The following is a 14828-nucleotide window of genomic DNA, read 5'->3' as shown; positions in this document are numbered from 1 at the left end:
TCAGAAGTCAAGGGTTTTTGTTAGAGATTTGTCTGGTATTCTTCCCCCAACGTGCACGTCAAAACGGATCGCAGCATGATCACTGTTCCCCAATGGCTCAGTAACGTTTACATCTCTAACCAGATCCTGCGTACTGCACAATATTAAATCCAGAGTCACCTGTCCTCTGGTGGGCTCCGTGACTAGCTGATCTAAGCCACAGTCATTTAGCACGTCAAGAAATCCGGTTTCCTTATCGTGACCAGAACACAAATTGACCCAGTCAATATGAGGATAATTGAAGTCCCCCATGATTACAACCCTGTCCCTCCTTGTCACCTCCCTGATCTGTTTCCTCATTTCAAGGTCCCCATCCGATTTCTGGTCTGGAGGACGATAGCACGCCCCCAGTATTACATCGCTGCACAAGTCTGGTAATTTAACCCACAGAGATTCTACGGTAGAGTCGGACCCACCTTCAATCTCTACTTTGCTGGATTCTATCCCTTCCTTAACATAAACGGCCACCCCACCTCCAACATGCCCCTGCCTGTCCCTCCTGTAGAGTTTATAGCCCGGGATTGCGGTATCCCACTGATTCTCTGCATTCCACCAGGTTTCTGTTATGCCCACTATGTCAATATTTTCCCTTGTCACCAGACATTCCAGTTCTCCCACCTTTGCTCGTAGACTTCGGGCATTCGCATAAAAGCATTTGTACACGGAATGCCCCAGGATGCGCTGCTTATTCACTCCTTTGTCCCCGCATCCTCTCATTGTGCCAAACCGTCTATCACATCCCATCACGCTACCTTTCCCAATTTCTTCTCCTACTCTGCCTTTGTCTTGTTGTTCTCTAACCTCCCCATCCTCATCCCATAGGGATGAGGAGTCCCGAACCGGATGTCCCTCGGCTCCTGTCAGCTCCTATTCAGGCACCACTTAATGCTTCTTGCACCCAGAACATCAATAGAAGAATTTAATTAGGATTGTGTGAATTAACTAACTGTGAATTGAAAAGACACACACCAAAATTCAGGCTTGAGTAAAGTGCCTTTCAGAGCTGTGCTGAATTCTTTCTTTTTATATTTTATAAAGGTCATTGTAAAATCATTTTCTTTCTGACTTTCAGCCCCGGAAATCTATTTGCTGTCTGTGTTTTGTCCTCTTGAACCTCAGAAATGAAGGCAAAGTTCTGCTTAGGTTATCTCACTGACCCTTAGACTTTATTATCTTGAAAACCATAACGTTTACCCAAAGAAATATAAAAAGGACAGAATTACAGATTGTTCTTTCTGCAGATCCTCCTTCCAAGCTCTGTATCTGATCCATCCTTGGATTTAAACGGCTCGCAACAATGCCTGCTGATTTCAATGGAACGTGGAAAATGGAATCAAACGAAAACTTTGAAGGTTACATGATTGCATTAGGTAAATATAAAGAGATTTAATTCAGTGTCATTAAACTTTTAAATATAACAGGCTTGCTATCTCATCAGAAACAGATTTAATTAGAAATAAGGACAGTAAATACCATTGCATATACTCCTAGTAATGGCTTTGGATTTTTTTGTCTATAGAAGAATTTATTGCTCATATACAAACACCTGTGTTCTTTGTTATATATGGAAAAACTTGAAAAAAAACCATTAAAGGAGTAAGCAGGTATTCCAGAGCACAGAAGTAAACATGAATAGGAGTTGCAAAAACTGAAATTGGGTCAGGAGATTTTCTTGAATTTTGTATAGTAGCATTTATAGGAGGTTCTTTATGTTCCGGTTTGGCAGTGCAGTACATAACCATAAATACAGATAGTGTCAAGAAGGAAGGAAACTGGAGGTTAGCACTGCCCAGCCCATGTCTCCGGTGCAACTAGCCCTTGACATAATCAACATATTGGTGTGGTAGTTGGACAATTGCAGAAGATGCTTATAGCAGCATTTAGGAGCAGTCACAAGAAATTTTGACAGTTACTGATAAATAAAAATGCTTTCTTAAATACATGTTGAAGGGGGGCTCCCTCCCAGAGCACCAAAATCTGGGAAGTGTTCTTAGAAACAAGTGATAGCAGAATGTGGGCAGTCTGGTAGGCATGCCTGTCTGTCCCCCCAGGTGAACAGAGATCAGGCAAGTGAAAGAGTGTATTAAAAGGCTGAAAAAGAAAAACAAGAGGAGGAGGGAAAGAGCATAGGATGAAAGCACAGCACTGACCAACAAACAAAAAGAGAAAGCAGGGGCAAATGTTGGCAAGGATGATAATAGACAAGAGACAGATGAAACTAAAACCCTAACACAACTGATGAGCTATAGTCCCTATTCTAGTTACCAAGGGTGTCACTAGAGTTGGTGTCACCCAGCGTGATCACTCATGGTGAACACCCCCATAGACCTCCTCCCACGCACAATGTCTGCTCAGATCGGCGCCTCTTCTCCTCTCTTGGCAGTCTGTAGCTGCTGAGTTCTAAATGCCACGTGCACCCTGGGCAGGCTGCACATGCCGCTTCAGTACAGTTGAGGTGTGTTTAAAAGGAGGGGGCACCCCAAGCCTTCCCTTGCAGATACTGCATGCTGCAGCCAGGCGACACTGTGCAATCCGCACCATTCTCAGAACTGTGTGGGAGCCGCACAACGGGAGGAGATGGGACACAGCCTCATGCAGCAACAGCAATCACACCGCTGAGCTCTGTGGAAGTTGATGTAACTGGGCAAGTCACTTTGTTGTTACCCTCCGGCAACCCCTAGGGACTCCACGGCTAGTTACTCAGGCTGTTCTAGAGCCCTTATAACACAGTGAGCAGGTGAGTCCCTAGGAGGAATTAGCTTCCGTTTCCCTGGTTGAACCAGGCTGATACCAAAAACAAGCCCAGCTCTTAGGAAAAGTGTTGTATCCTATGCTTCTGGCATCAGGACCAAGCAAAATCACAAAAGGAGAATGCGTAACTCCATTTTTATAACCCTTGGGAACTACCAAGGTGGAGACTAACAAGGGGACTAACTAACCTGAATTTCTGAATTTCCTGCTCTTAGAAATCAGGTGGGGTTCATGGTCCAATGATCTTCTCAGTCACATTTTTTTGTTTACTGGACAGTTGAGGACGAAGAAGATATTCAGATAAGCACAATAGGATAAATGTGGCTCCTGGCTCCTGAGGGGAGGGGGGTGGGATGCCAGAAAGGTTTGGAGCTTTTGCTCAACCTCCTGCTATTCTGTCAACGTGCCCCACCAGTTCCCAGCAGTCAGGACACCTATTTGATCATGAAACAAATCTGACTAAGCTCTCAGTTCAGGTTCTTAGGTTGTCCGTCAGATAAAATATCAGAGGCACCAGACCTAATGAGATTCCTTTATTGGGACCAATTAAAATGTCACAGAGACTTTTAAAGTCTCTGGCTTGCACACTGTCTTCAGAATTAGAATTGATTTTCAAAAGCTGCAATCCTTTGCAAACTCCCACACATCTGGGAGTAAGCTCCATTGAACTCTGTGAGACTTACTTCTGAGTAACTAAGTACTTCCCTTGTTATATTTCTCTAGAAGGCATCAATTTCTGGTCTAGATAAATTCAAACATGGCAACACCTATTAGACAAAGCAGCTGCAAACACATCCTTGAATTCACAATGGTTACATAAATCTCTCTCGGTCATAAGCTCAGGAACAAAGCACTGGTCATATTCTTCTCCTGTCAACTCATGTGTATCAGCAGATACTGATTTTAGATGGAATGTGGATGGTGATCCAAGAAAAAGCTATACCTGTAACTGTATTTATTTTTAAGTAAGGGTGACATGATTTTAATGTTGTCTCCAAAGAAGTCACATTAATTAACACACAGAGTAGAGATACAATTTGTAGCTTGGAAATGATTTTCCGATTGCAAGATTAAGCACCACTGCAATATGCATCAAATTGGGTAGCGCCAATCCTTCCCACTTGATCACAGCCCTCCCTCACTGCCCCTGTAGCTCAGACACAAACCACAAAAGTATCACCATGGGAAAACTGCTTCCATAGCTCTGATACCTGAAAATAGGACCTCAATTAACACATATCCTGCTGTATGTGCCAAGCACTCAGCACCCTTGGAGGGTCAGGTTCTAAGACCTGGGTAGTCTGCAGGTGACCTAAGCAGAAGAAGCAGGTAGGTCTAGAATTTTCAGGCCAGGAAGAACCAAATCCTGAATTACAGTCCTGAAGACTGAGACATTGGCAAGGTACAAATGGACAGGACAATCCGAACAATAGGCCAGGAATTCAGTACAGGAAGTTTCTTTGGCATAAAGCTTGCAGTTCTTTTCTCTGAAGAACAGATAGTTGTGGAGCTGGGAATAGTAGAAATTCTGGTTTGATCACTGCAGCACTTGTTATTCTGCATACCAAGTAGTTCAGAATGGATGACATTTGGGTATTGAGGTTTGTTTTTCAGTAAAAATACCTAAACAATCCTACAGCCCAGTTCTATGCATGTTTGCTTAGAAATAAGCCCCACTGTGTTCAGTGGGGAGTTACTTCTAGGTCAGCATGCATAAAATTGCAGCTTAAGACTTAAATCCTACTCCTAGCTACGTGATGACAAGTCTCCCGCAAATATGAAGTTCTTCCACTACATAGCAAACCACTTTTGAAATCAAGGGTATCTGAAAGACAGTGGAGCCCAGAGCTAGGAGCAATGGCCCCCACCATGGCCTGAGACTAACATAGGCTATCTGCCTGAGAAAAAATTAAGATGTGGAAAAACATGTGATATGGGGCAAACTGGCAAATCTCCTGCTGAGGATCCCTGAAGACCTGGAGCTGACACCATGCGTACATATGACCGACATGAATGTTTTTTTACATGTCTGCAGGCATTGACTTTGCTACCCGTAAGATTGCAAACCACCTGAAACAAACAAAAGAATTTATTCAAGAAGGAGACCATTTCAGGACAAAAACCCTGAGCACTTTCAGGAATTACGAAGTGAATTACACCGTAGGAGTAGAATTTGAAGAGCATACCAAGGGACTTGACAACCGAGTGGTTAAGGTAGGAAACTATTATTTGTTTTCCATTTATACAGCAGTCAGCACCCGACTTTCAAAGAATCAGGCTGAGACCAAATTATAAATGTTAAAGAAGTATCTATTTATAAAGAGGTGATTTGAATTTCAGAATGGAGATGTTTTTCTGTCGCGAATATTTATTCTGTATGTAAATCATGACAACAATTTGCCAGCTTGTGATAGCAAGACAAAATTACTTTTTCATCTGCAATCCATTCCAGATTGGGACTGTGGCAGGGACAAAAGATTAAAACCACCCTCCCACTGCTGCAGCCCCAATCCAAATCAGGGCTCTAGTGAAGAATCTAGAACAGGGGTCTCCAAACTTTTTGGACAGAGGGCCGCATCAAATATCTGGCACGGTGTTGAGGGCCGGAAAAAAAAAATTAAATATAAAATTTAAATAAATACATTAGAGATGGACCTTAGATGAATGAATGAATGAATGAATGAATGAATGAATGAATGGGCTCAAATGTCCAGGATTTCTCCAAGCACCAACACAGCCCAAGAAATAAAGCACACACTTAAATGGACCCCCATTTCCCCAACCCACAAGCACAACTCTAGTTGTGTCTGTTCAACTGGGCCAGAGGCTCTCAGGGGATCAGAGGCTGGCTGTAGGCCAAATAGCGGCTCTCCGCGGACTGCATCTGGCCCCTGGGCCGGATCTAGAACACGGGTGTCAAACTCTTTTCATACAAAGGGCCAAAGTTAGCATTCATGCTGCCTGCTGAGGGCTGGAAGTGACATAATTAAACAGAAAGTGACATCATTAAACAGATGATGGTCAGAAATAAATACCTCATTCTCACATAGACACTCATTAGCTGCAAATGACAGAAGAGCAAATGTGCAGATTTTATTCATATTTTCAAGATACAAGACAGCCCAATCATAATGAGGGCCAGTTAAATTGCTTCCGGGGGCTGCATTTGGCCCACAGGCCTTGTGGTTGACACCGCTAATCTAGAACATATTTCTACGAGATATGAAATTATTGGTTAGGTTAAAGAATGGGTAGATAGAGAGTAGAAGATTTCTGACCAGAGTTTGGTTCAGGGCTCTGAACCAAACTGTACCAAGATGACAATGATAGCAAAGGTCACTGTGTTTTAAGTAGTAGGTTTAAGAAACTACAGTGAACAAACAGAATCAGGGATGGGGCAATTGGGTCACAGATGGCACAGGAAAAAGAAACACTGACCCCAGGATTCCAGTACTATTGTTAGGATTGCGTCACTGCAAACAAAAGTAAGAAAAAGATTGAGTAACGGAACATCTGTGATAGTTTAGATATAAAAAAACCACCCAGCTCTTCATCTACTCTTTCAGGGGTGGGCAAACGTTTAACTTTAGGAATTCTGGAACTTTAACAATTATATAGCAGAGGGAATTTCAGCAGGTGCAGCTTGTCATCTCACAGATGACATGCTGCACCTGCTGAAATTCCCTCTCCTACACAATTGTTAAAGGTCCAGGATCCCTAAAGCTGAAAGTTTGCCCACCCATATACTATCTGCTTGAACACTATGGCAGACCTGTGTCCGACTTTGCAGGAATCAGGGTAAGATGGAGACCGTCCTGAAGATTAGTTATGCTGACCAATTGCAGAGGTGTTCTATTACGGAAGGGTTTAGATAAGAAATATGTGATGGGCAGCCCAATCCTATTAAAAACCTGCCACTGATGCAGCACCACCACTAGAGCATACACTGCATGCTGTAGGGGAGCAGTCCGTGAGGTCTCCTCCAGGTTAGGGAACATTTGTTCCCTTCTTCAGGGATAAGTCTCCAGTGCCCAAATGGGTCTATTCAGCAATTCAGCAAACTTTGTTAAAATCTGCCATGTACACATGACAGAGAGAGAGAAAGAGTAGAATAAACTCAATGTGGGTAAAAAGAATAAGTCTACTCCGACCTGCATCAGCAATCTTTTCGCTCTACACCTTGCCCTTCTTGCCCTGTTCCACCCACCCTCGTCTCCCGCTTGCCCCCATGCTGACTTACTGGCACTGGAGATCATTGTGACACTGCTGGTATGTTGTTGTGGCCATTTGCCACTCTCCACTCACAGCAGTGGCCTGGCTGCGGGAAATGGTGTGTTTGAGACAGCTGTATTTTGGGCTGCCGGACCACTTGTTCCAGCAGGGCAAGGCCCCACGGGGCCTAATTAAATATATTTTAAGTCTCTAATCTTTTTATTCTCATTGAGTTTATTCTACCCTCTCTGTGTGTCTGGCAGTTTTTAACAAAGGTATTCAGTATTGTACCCAACTTTGCCTTACTCCAAATTATTGTGCACTGTGCTTCCTAGATCCTAAGGAGGCATAGCAGAGTGGGATTTTCTATTCCTGGTAAAAATAAGACCCTAAGTGACCTATTGTTCCTCCACTGTGTAGCTGCAGTTTACATTTGAAAAACAACCCTCCACACCCCAATCATGTAATAGATCGCATCTAGTCTTGCCCATTGCCTTACCTCTTTCATAACACAATCAGATCCAGAACCCATTTTTATTTACCACTTTCCAGTCCAGAATGGAGTGGTGGGGTTAAAGGAAGTTCTCCACTCTGCGGCCAGGATCTCATTTCACAGACATCCGTTTTCCACTGTGAAGCTTCTTACATTGGGTTTAGTAATATTCCTGATTTTCTAACCAGTGTAAAGCAGATCTAATGTAAGCATTGCTTACATGGGTCTATACTGGGTTACCAGAATAGAGGGACAAGCACTACAACATCCTAATTATTTTTTCCAAGGCCAGTGGAGAGAGATTTGTACCTTGTATCCAACAGCTTTACGATCATCTGTGACCTTTCCATGCCCTGACATCACAGCATGCTCCTTATACTTCTGTCAAGCCATCCTTTACCAGTCCTATCGGAAAACAAAACTGCTTCTGCACTGAACTTTCTACAACCTCAATTTTCTCCTCCTATCTCACTGTTATGTGACTGAAAGGAAAAAAAGAAAGCATCTTATTTCTCTTATAATTCTATCTGATTCCTTATCAGAATGATTTCTGCCTGATACTCTCCAACCATCACACTGCTATTTTTGCAGAAGAAGCAGGAATTAATTCTTTTAAGAGAGCCATTGTGCATCGCTGTTCTTTTCATTGCAGAAAAGTGGGATGGTGCCAGACATTCACAGGGTTTAAAGAGGTTACATTTTCTCCCACTCATAGCCGTAGTGAGGAGGACAGCAAAAAAGAAAAGAAAGCCAGTGGCTAGGATTTAAAGAAGTAGTTAGATGCATGTCAGAGAGCATGTGCATGTACATGCACATGCACGATAAACACAGAGCTTCTCCATTTCGAGCTCCTTGCTGCTACAGCAGAGACTACTCCCCATTTTTATTCTTTGGAGCAATACATTGACCTTGCACATGCCTGATCTCGTCTGATCTCAGAAGCTAAGCAGGGTCAGGTCTGGTTAGTACTTGGATGGGAGACCGTCTGGGAATACCGGGTGCTGTAGGCTTCTACCATAGTCTTTCGAGACTGAAGGTTGCCAACCATTGAGCAGAAGTTAAGAGGTGACCCCAAAATCTCTAATGTAAGCACAGATGACAGGATTTTGAAACCAGGCTGCTGTGGGGAAAAAAGTCCATCAGGAGTGTAATCGGAGGGAGCGGGAGCAGAGGAACTGAGCTCTAAGACTTCTACAACAGGAGCAGTGACATCATCAGTAGAAGCACTCGGACACGCGGAAACTTTTTTTCAAAGGACCTTACCTGAGAAGAGGCTAAGGAAAACTGAAACATTTGCCTAGGGCAGAGGTTCTTAAACTTCTTAGGAGTGAAACTCCCAAGGTAAGTCTTTGCAGGAGGGTGAAGGCAAAAACCAATCGCAAACCACTTCTGGTTTGCGATCGCAAAACTGAAAGTGGTTTGCGGTTACTTTTTCAGTATTCTAAGACTTGGGGGGCCCTGTGGAGGGTTGCATGGGGCTCCCCGCACCTCCTGGAACTAGCAGCAACCCCCTGTGACTAGAAAAACCCTTTGCCCTGAGGATCACATTACTGCCTTTGCCCTTCCCTCACCCCTTAAGGGGCCAAAGGCTGAGGCTCTCAGGCAGAGATGTCGCAACTCCCCAGTTTGAGAACCTCAGGTCTAGGGACATTTGTTAATATCTAGGCCATCATTTTCCCCCAAGAGCTACCTGAGACACAATATGCAACTCATCATTCTTTAACAGTCCAATCCTATTCCCCACAATTGTCCTTGATGCAGCCACACCGATGGAGCACAAGCTGCATCCATTGGAGGGGGGGCAACCAGAAGGCCACCCAGAGGCTACCTGTGGATAGACCTTCAAGCCGCATATGGGTCACCTCGGATTCATGCCAGATATATAGCTGGTGTATATTTGAGGAGAGAAAGAGACAGCCTGGGAAAGAGGGGATAGAATCTTGGTGCAAGTTACTGCCACCTGAACCCATTTCATCCCTCCTCTGAACTGCTCCCTGCCCTCCCTGTTGTGAAACTCCTCTGAACCTTCCTCTCACTTTCCCTGATACACGCCCACTGCCGACTTACTGGGGTCAGCATAGCCTAGGCTCTGCAGTGGTGGGCACATGGATCTGTTCACACTACCATGAACAGGCCTTCAGTAGGCCTTTTACAACAGCAGAACTGAAGTTCTGTGATCATAGAATGCCCATAGGTTTGGGCCCAAAGGCTATAATCTTATGCAAATTTGCCTGGGAGTAAAAGCTATTGATCGCAGTAGGACTAACTGCAAACTAAACATGTGTAGCTTAGTGCCTTAATATAGATTTTGTGCTTATCTGGGATATTTTTTAATCCCATTTTTCAATCTTTATACCTTGATATTAAAATTACTCATATTGCAATGTAATCGAAGAGTTGTGGTGAAATGAGCTATATCTTTAAATGAAATATAATACATTTCCATGTGGAAATATTTGCCAGGAGAAGAAACCACTCTAATGAAGAAATTTAAAGATGATTTTTTTTGTTTTAGTTATAATTTTAATGGGGCATGACTATGGCATGGGGCAGTCATTATGAGCTCCTGCACTTTAAAGTTTACCACTACACCACTGCAAACTGCCCTTAAAAACCTTCCCATTTGACATAATGCCTCTATATTCCTCTGTGTGTGTGTGTGTGTGTGTGTGTGTGTGTGTGTGTGTGTGTGGGAGAGAGAGAGAGAGAGAGAGAGAGAATGTTGTACTAGTCAAAATAATCCATGACTTTCCTACTGCTCTGCTTTAGAATGTTGGGTGACTTTCTTTCTAGAAAGAACAAAATAATGCAGATTTCATATCCGAACCCTTCTTTTTGTAGACAAATTCCATCATAAATCCATTTTATCTAATTCCCTTCCTTTTGTTTATGTATTATGAATCATTAGGAGCAATAGCTAAGAATTGGAAACATAAAATCTGTTAAGTGACACTACTTGTTTTCGATTTGGATTTGCTTTTGAAGGGTGATGGGGGGCTGGGGAGAATAGTAACAGTATTGTTTTCTATTCTTTCAACCCTCCCTCATCCCCTGATTATATGCTGCCACTATGTCACTTTGGGTCCAGTTTGTTCTGCTTTGTTCTTTCAGATGTCTAGCATCTTCCTGAATTTTATCATTTGATCCTTGCAGACACTAGTGACTTGGGATGGTGATAAACTAGTTTGTGTCCAGAAAGGTGAAAAGAAAAACAGAGGATGGAAACATTGGATTGAAGGAGATAAACTGCATTTGGTAAGAGCTGAAATAACTGATGAGGGATAACCAAAGGCTATACTGCAGCAATGTTTTGTAACATTTGGGTGAAACAAATGATAGCCTTTGCTCATTTAGCTTTGATTCTATTCTGATATGCCTTTCTGTTCCATAATTCTTTTTCTTTTTCCATAGCTATAGCAGATCATCATCTACCACTTGCCTGCCTGCATACTACCATGGCTAAGCCATTAGATTTAGGCCTCAGGAACAAAGGTTCAAATCCCTGCTCAGCCAATTGGCTCGCTGGTCTTCTTGAACCAGAAGACACTACCACCTGTCAACCCAATCTATCCCAGTGCTTTCTTAAGCCATTTCTACCCAATGTTGCTTATACGCAACAGGGACCAAATGTGTACATCTGTGGGCTGGGCAGAAATGAGTTAAGAGGGTAAAATGAGATAACCCATGTATACCTCCCTGATTTTATATTCTTTGGTGGAAGAGCAGAATCCAACTATGACAACAAAATAAATGACCCAATTCTGTAAAATAAAAAAATCCAATTAAATACTAGTTCTGCAGTAATCCATGTAGTCTGAAGGCATATGATACAGCAGTATTACCAAATCTACAGAGGTCCCTCTTCTCAAAGCATATTGATATGTTGTGATCTGTCTTCAATAATTCTTCCACTCTTGTACTAAGATCCTAGTATTAAGAGTCTGGCAATAAGGAATTTACATTCACTGATTGCAATGATGCCTGTCCAGTTTTGGAATTCCAGACTTTAGCGTAGCAGTGGCTGAACTTTTGCTTCCTTTCTGGGTGATGTTCTACCCTGGTTATGGTGACATCATAGGAAAGTTTCTAGTGTCTTCTAAGCCCCATGAAAAATTCCCAAACTCAGATCCCTCTGCCTTGAGGGATGGTCAAGTAGCCTGATACCTGTCACAGGTTAAGATAATGATCTATTTGTCTTAAGTTGATTACTTTAGCACTTGGATTGTACCATACATGGGTCTGTAAAACTGAACCTTTGCGAGTGCCACAAATTTTTGGAAAATAATAGGAAGCAAGACATACAGTGTGCCATATATAAAGACACCTGCAAATCCTTCTCTTCATATAAACCTTCTCATAGAAAAGAAGGAACCTTCCCTTCATATAAACCACAATAATGAAAGATTCCGTTCATTTATCTTAACTTAATTTTCAGCTATCAAAACATTGTTTGCTTGCAGAAAAGGAATGTGTCTACAGAAAAGCTGTTCTTGTGACTGGGAGTTCTAAGAATGCTGCAGAAAAGCAGTTCAGAAAAAGAGCTCCCAAAATAATCAGCAGGCATCTGTCTCGAAAGCATATAATTTAATGCTACTGGGAAAAAAAAGCCACACAAGACTTCACGCAGCTGAGTTAGTAAATGAAGTCCAAGCCAAAAATGCAGTAAGCCCTGAGAGAGGCTATAGGGGCCAGTAAAGAAAATAAGCAGTCAGTGAAGGATGGAAAAAATAAATGAGAGCTTACATAGTAATATTGGAGTAGTAGAAAGAACAATCAGAAAAATGAAGGCAGGCTTGAGTGAACCAAGGCATTCCAGTTCAGTCTTCTAAGCTCTCTGCTAGTAAAGGCTTCAGCAGATTGAGTGAGGCTTACACTGGCAGAATTCCTAGAAAGGGGGGTTCTTTATAGCTGTCGCAGACTAGCAGCCCAATCCCACCTAAATCCCCATGCGGTGATGCAGTGGCACCAGTGTGTGGGCTATGTTGCATCCTATGGGGGAGTTTTGGCTGCTGGAGCTCTCCTTGGGGTAAGGAGACATTTTTCCCCTTGCCCCTGGTTAATCCCCAGCAACTTCAACTGGTCAATATCACTGGCACAAGTCCATGTTGATCCATGCAAGTGGATCAAACCCAGGAAGGGGGTTTGGATATGATGCACACAGGCACTACCAATCCCCCCTAGCATGTCCTGAGGTGTACATGCAAAGGAGGCTGCTGCACTGAGGTGGTACAATTGCATCATTGTGCATGATGGCCCAGAGTCCTCAGCATATGGACACTTTGGCCTATCATGTAAATGAGGTCTTCTGGACTATGGTAAACCCTCGCCAGTTTTGAGTGAGTAACTAACATGGCCTGGTACGGATCCACAAGAGATATCATAACCTTCTGCTGGTTTCCATTTTAAAATAGAAGTCTGTGGCACTCTTACTTAGGTCCCAATCCTATCCAATGTTCTAGCACCAATGCAACTGCAGTGCAGCCCTGCAATGCAGCAAACATTCCCTTGACTTGTAGAGGCATAAGAAGAGCCCTGCTGAATCAGGCCATAGGCCCATATAGTCCAGCTTCCTGTGTCTCACAGTGGCCCTTCAAATGCCTCAGGGAGCACATAAAAGACCTGCATCCTGGGGCCCTCCCTTGTACCTGGTCTCTATGATTGCCCCACCCCAACTGTGGGATACAGCACATGCCCCATTGTCATAGGTGCATCAACACTGGAAAGTTGGATAGGATTGGACCTTTTTCAGTACAACAGTGCAGCCTCACAAGATATTGCAAAAACTGTCCAGATTTCAAGCTCCGCTAGGTGAATAGAGCTCGTCATGTGATTCACAAGATAATGCCGCTTTATCCTGATAACATCTCTGTGGGATAGGTCATTTTCCTCATTGTACAGCTGGAGAGCCATTAGATGGTGGCTCGGCCAGAGTCATTTAACTGATTTCATTTCATAAAGAAGGAACTATTACTGTGAAGAGTCCAGAAGTCTATACTCTTGCAAAACTCCTTAAATGCCACTAGTGCTTTGCAATATTTTACTTCTATTTTTATTGTTGTAAACCATTTTCTACTTCAATACAGAACTATTTGCAGCCATTGCGGGGCTAGTAGAAAGGTTGTATGTGTGTGCGTGGGGGTAGGCTTAATTCACACCTTTACAATAATAAGTTGGAAGGTACCAATCTATATCCTGCTCTTAAAGATTTTCATGATCATAAAATTCTGCCTCCAGCCTTCAGCAACGAAAGGTCAATAAGATGTATAAAAATACTATTGGTTTGATTTCATCCCTGCAGAAACCAGTATATTATCCTGCTCTGAGGCAGACTTACTTTCTTTTATTACAAAACAAATTCAAAAATTGCCAATAATCCCATTGGCCAGATTTGTAATGGCTGGTATAATGCTGTAAGTTAAGACCCACACTCTGCAGATATTGGTAGCGAAACCTACTGACAAACTGTTGCAGTTACCTCCTGTTATCTTCAAAGCTTTCCCTTTTCTCCCTTTGCAATTTCCTTGTTACTTCAGTGAGTTTAATAAATTACTGTACGTTGGTTAATAATAGACTATGCAACATCCCACCGTTACAAAGCCATTTCCATGCATTTTTCATTTTTATCCTTCCAAAAACTCAATTCAGGTGTCAAAATCTAATTACTGCAACCTGTAGTGTTTGCTGGCTGATTGGTTGCGTAAAATGCCCCGCTCTTTTCTGTTTAATAGCCCAGCCCTCCTGCTAATGCAATGGCTCAGCTGACAACAGGAAACACAAATGGGAACTGCCTGAGTTTACACATTGTTTTAACATTGCAGGAGCTGACATGCGAAGACCAGGTGTGCCATCAAGTATTTAAGAAGAAAAATTAAATGGATCAGAACTCCGTCCAGCTGCACACTGTGTAATTATGTCATTTTGCTGCGTTAAATAAAAAGACTTGACACTGCCAGAGATCTGAAGCTGTCTTAAATGAGGGAAAAACTTCTTAAAGCAACATCAAACAAACTCTTGCAGATAGTTTTTCAAAGAGTTCTTATTTGCCAGTGAAGTAGGTCTCATTCTTTGAATAATGTCTTTTTCTTTTTCAAGACTTGGCAAATGGAGCTAAGGTTCTTCCTGGACCAAAGAAGAAAAGACCTTCAGCAAAACCGCAAGAAATAAACACAATTATCTTGACCATGGCACATCCTTCCACGATGTTCTGACACCTGGATACATTAGGGAAGACTGAGAACAAAGCTAGCATTCCTTGTACTCATTCTAACTAATTCAGCTCTATAATGTCACTAAGCCCCTTGTTTCAGGCAACAGAATGGCTGGACAGGGTGGT

The 14828-nt window shown here is 42.7% G+C and overlaps 1 protein-coding gene and 1 pseudogene across 1 annotated transcript; both read left to right on the top strand.

The window, feature by feature from the left end:
• The first annotated feature begins 1336 nt into the window (after positions 1 to 1336).
• On the top strand, positions 1337 to 14367 carry RBP2 (retinol binding protein 2). The gene is made up of 4 exons (XM_066621646.1): positions 1337 to 1409; positions 4826 to 5004; positions 10649 to 10750; positions 14314 to 14367. The coding sequence occupies exons 1-4, from the start codon at positions 1337 to 1339 to the stop codon at positions 14365 to 14367; spliced, it is 408 nt and encodes a 135-aa protein (XP_066477743.1).
• Positions 8384 to 8505, top strand: LOC136646287 (5S ribosomal RNA; annotated as a pseudogene).
• Positions 14368 to 14828: the final 461 nt, after the last annotated feature.

This window comes from Tiliqua scincoides, chromosome 3 (assembly GCF_035046505.1).
Source record: "Tiliqua scincoides isolate rTilSci1 chromosome 3, rTilSci1.hap2, whole genome shotgun sequence".
Lineage (NCBI taxonomy): Eukaryota > Metazoa > Chordata > Lepidosauria > Squamata > Scincidae > Tiliqua > Tiliqua scincoides.
This window is presented reverse-complemented; position numbering and strand designations above follow the sequence as displayed.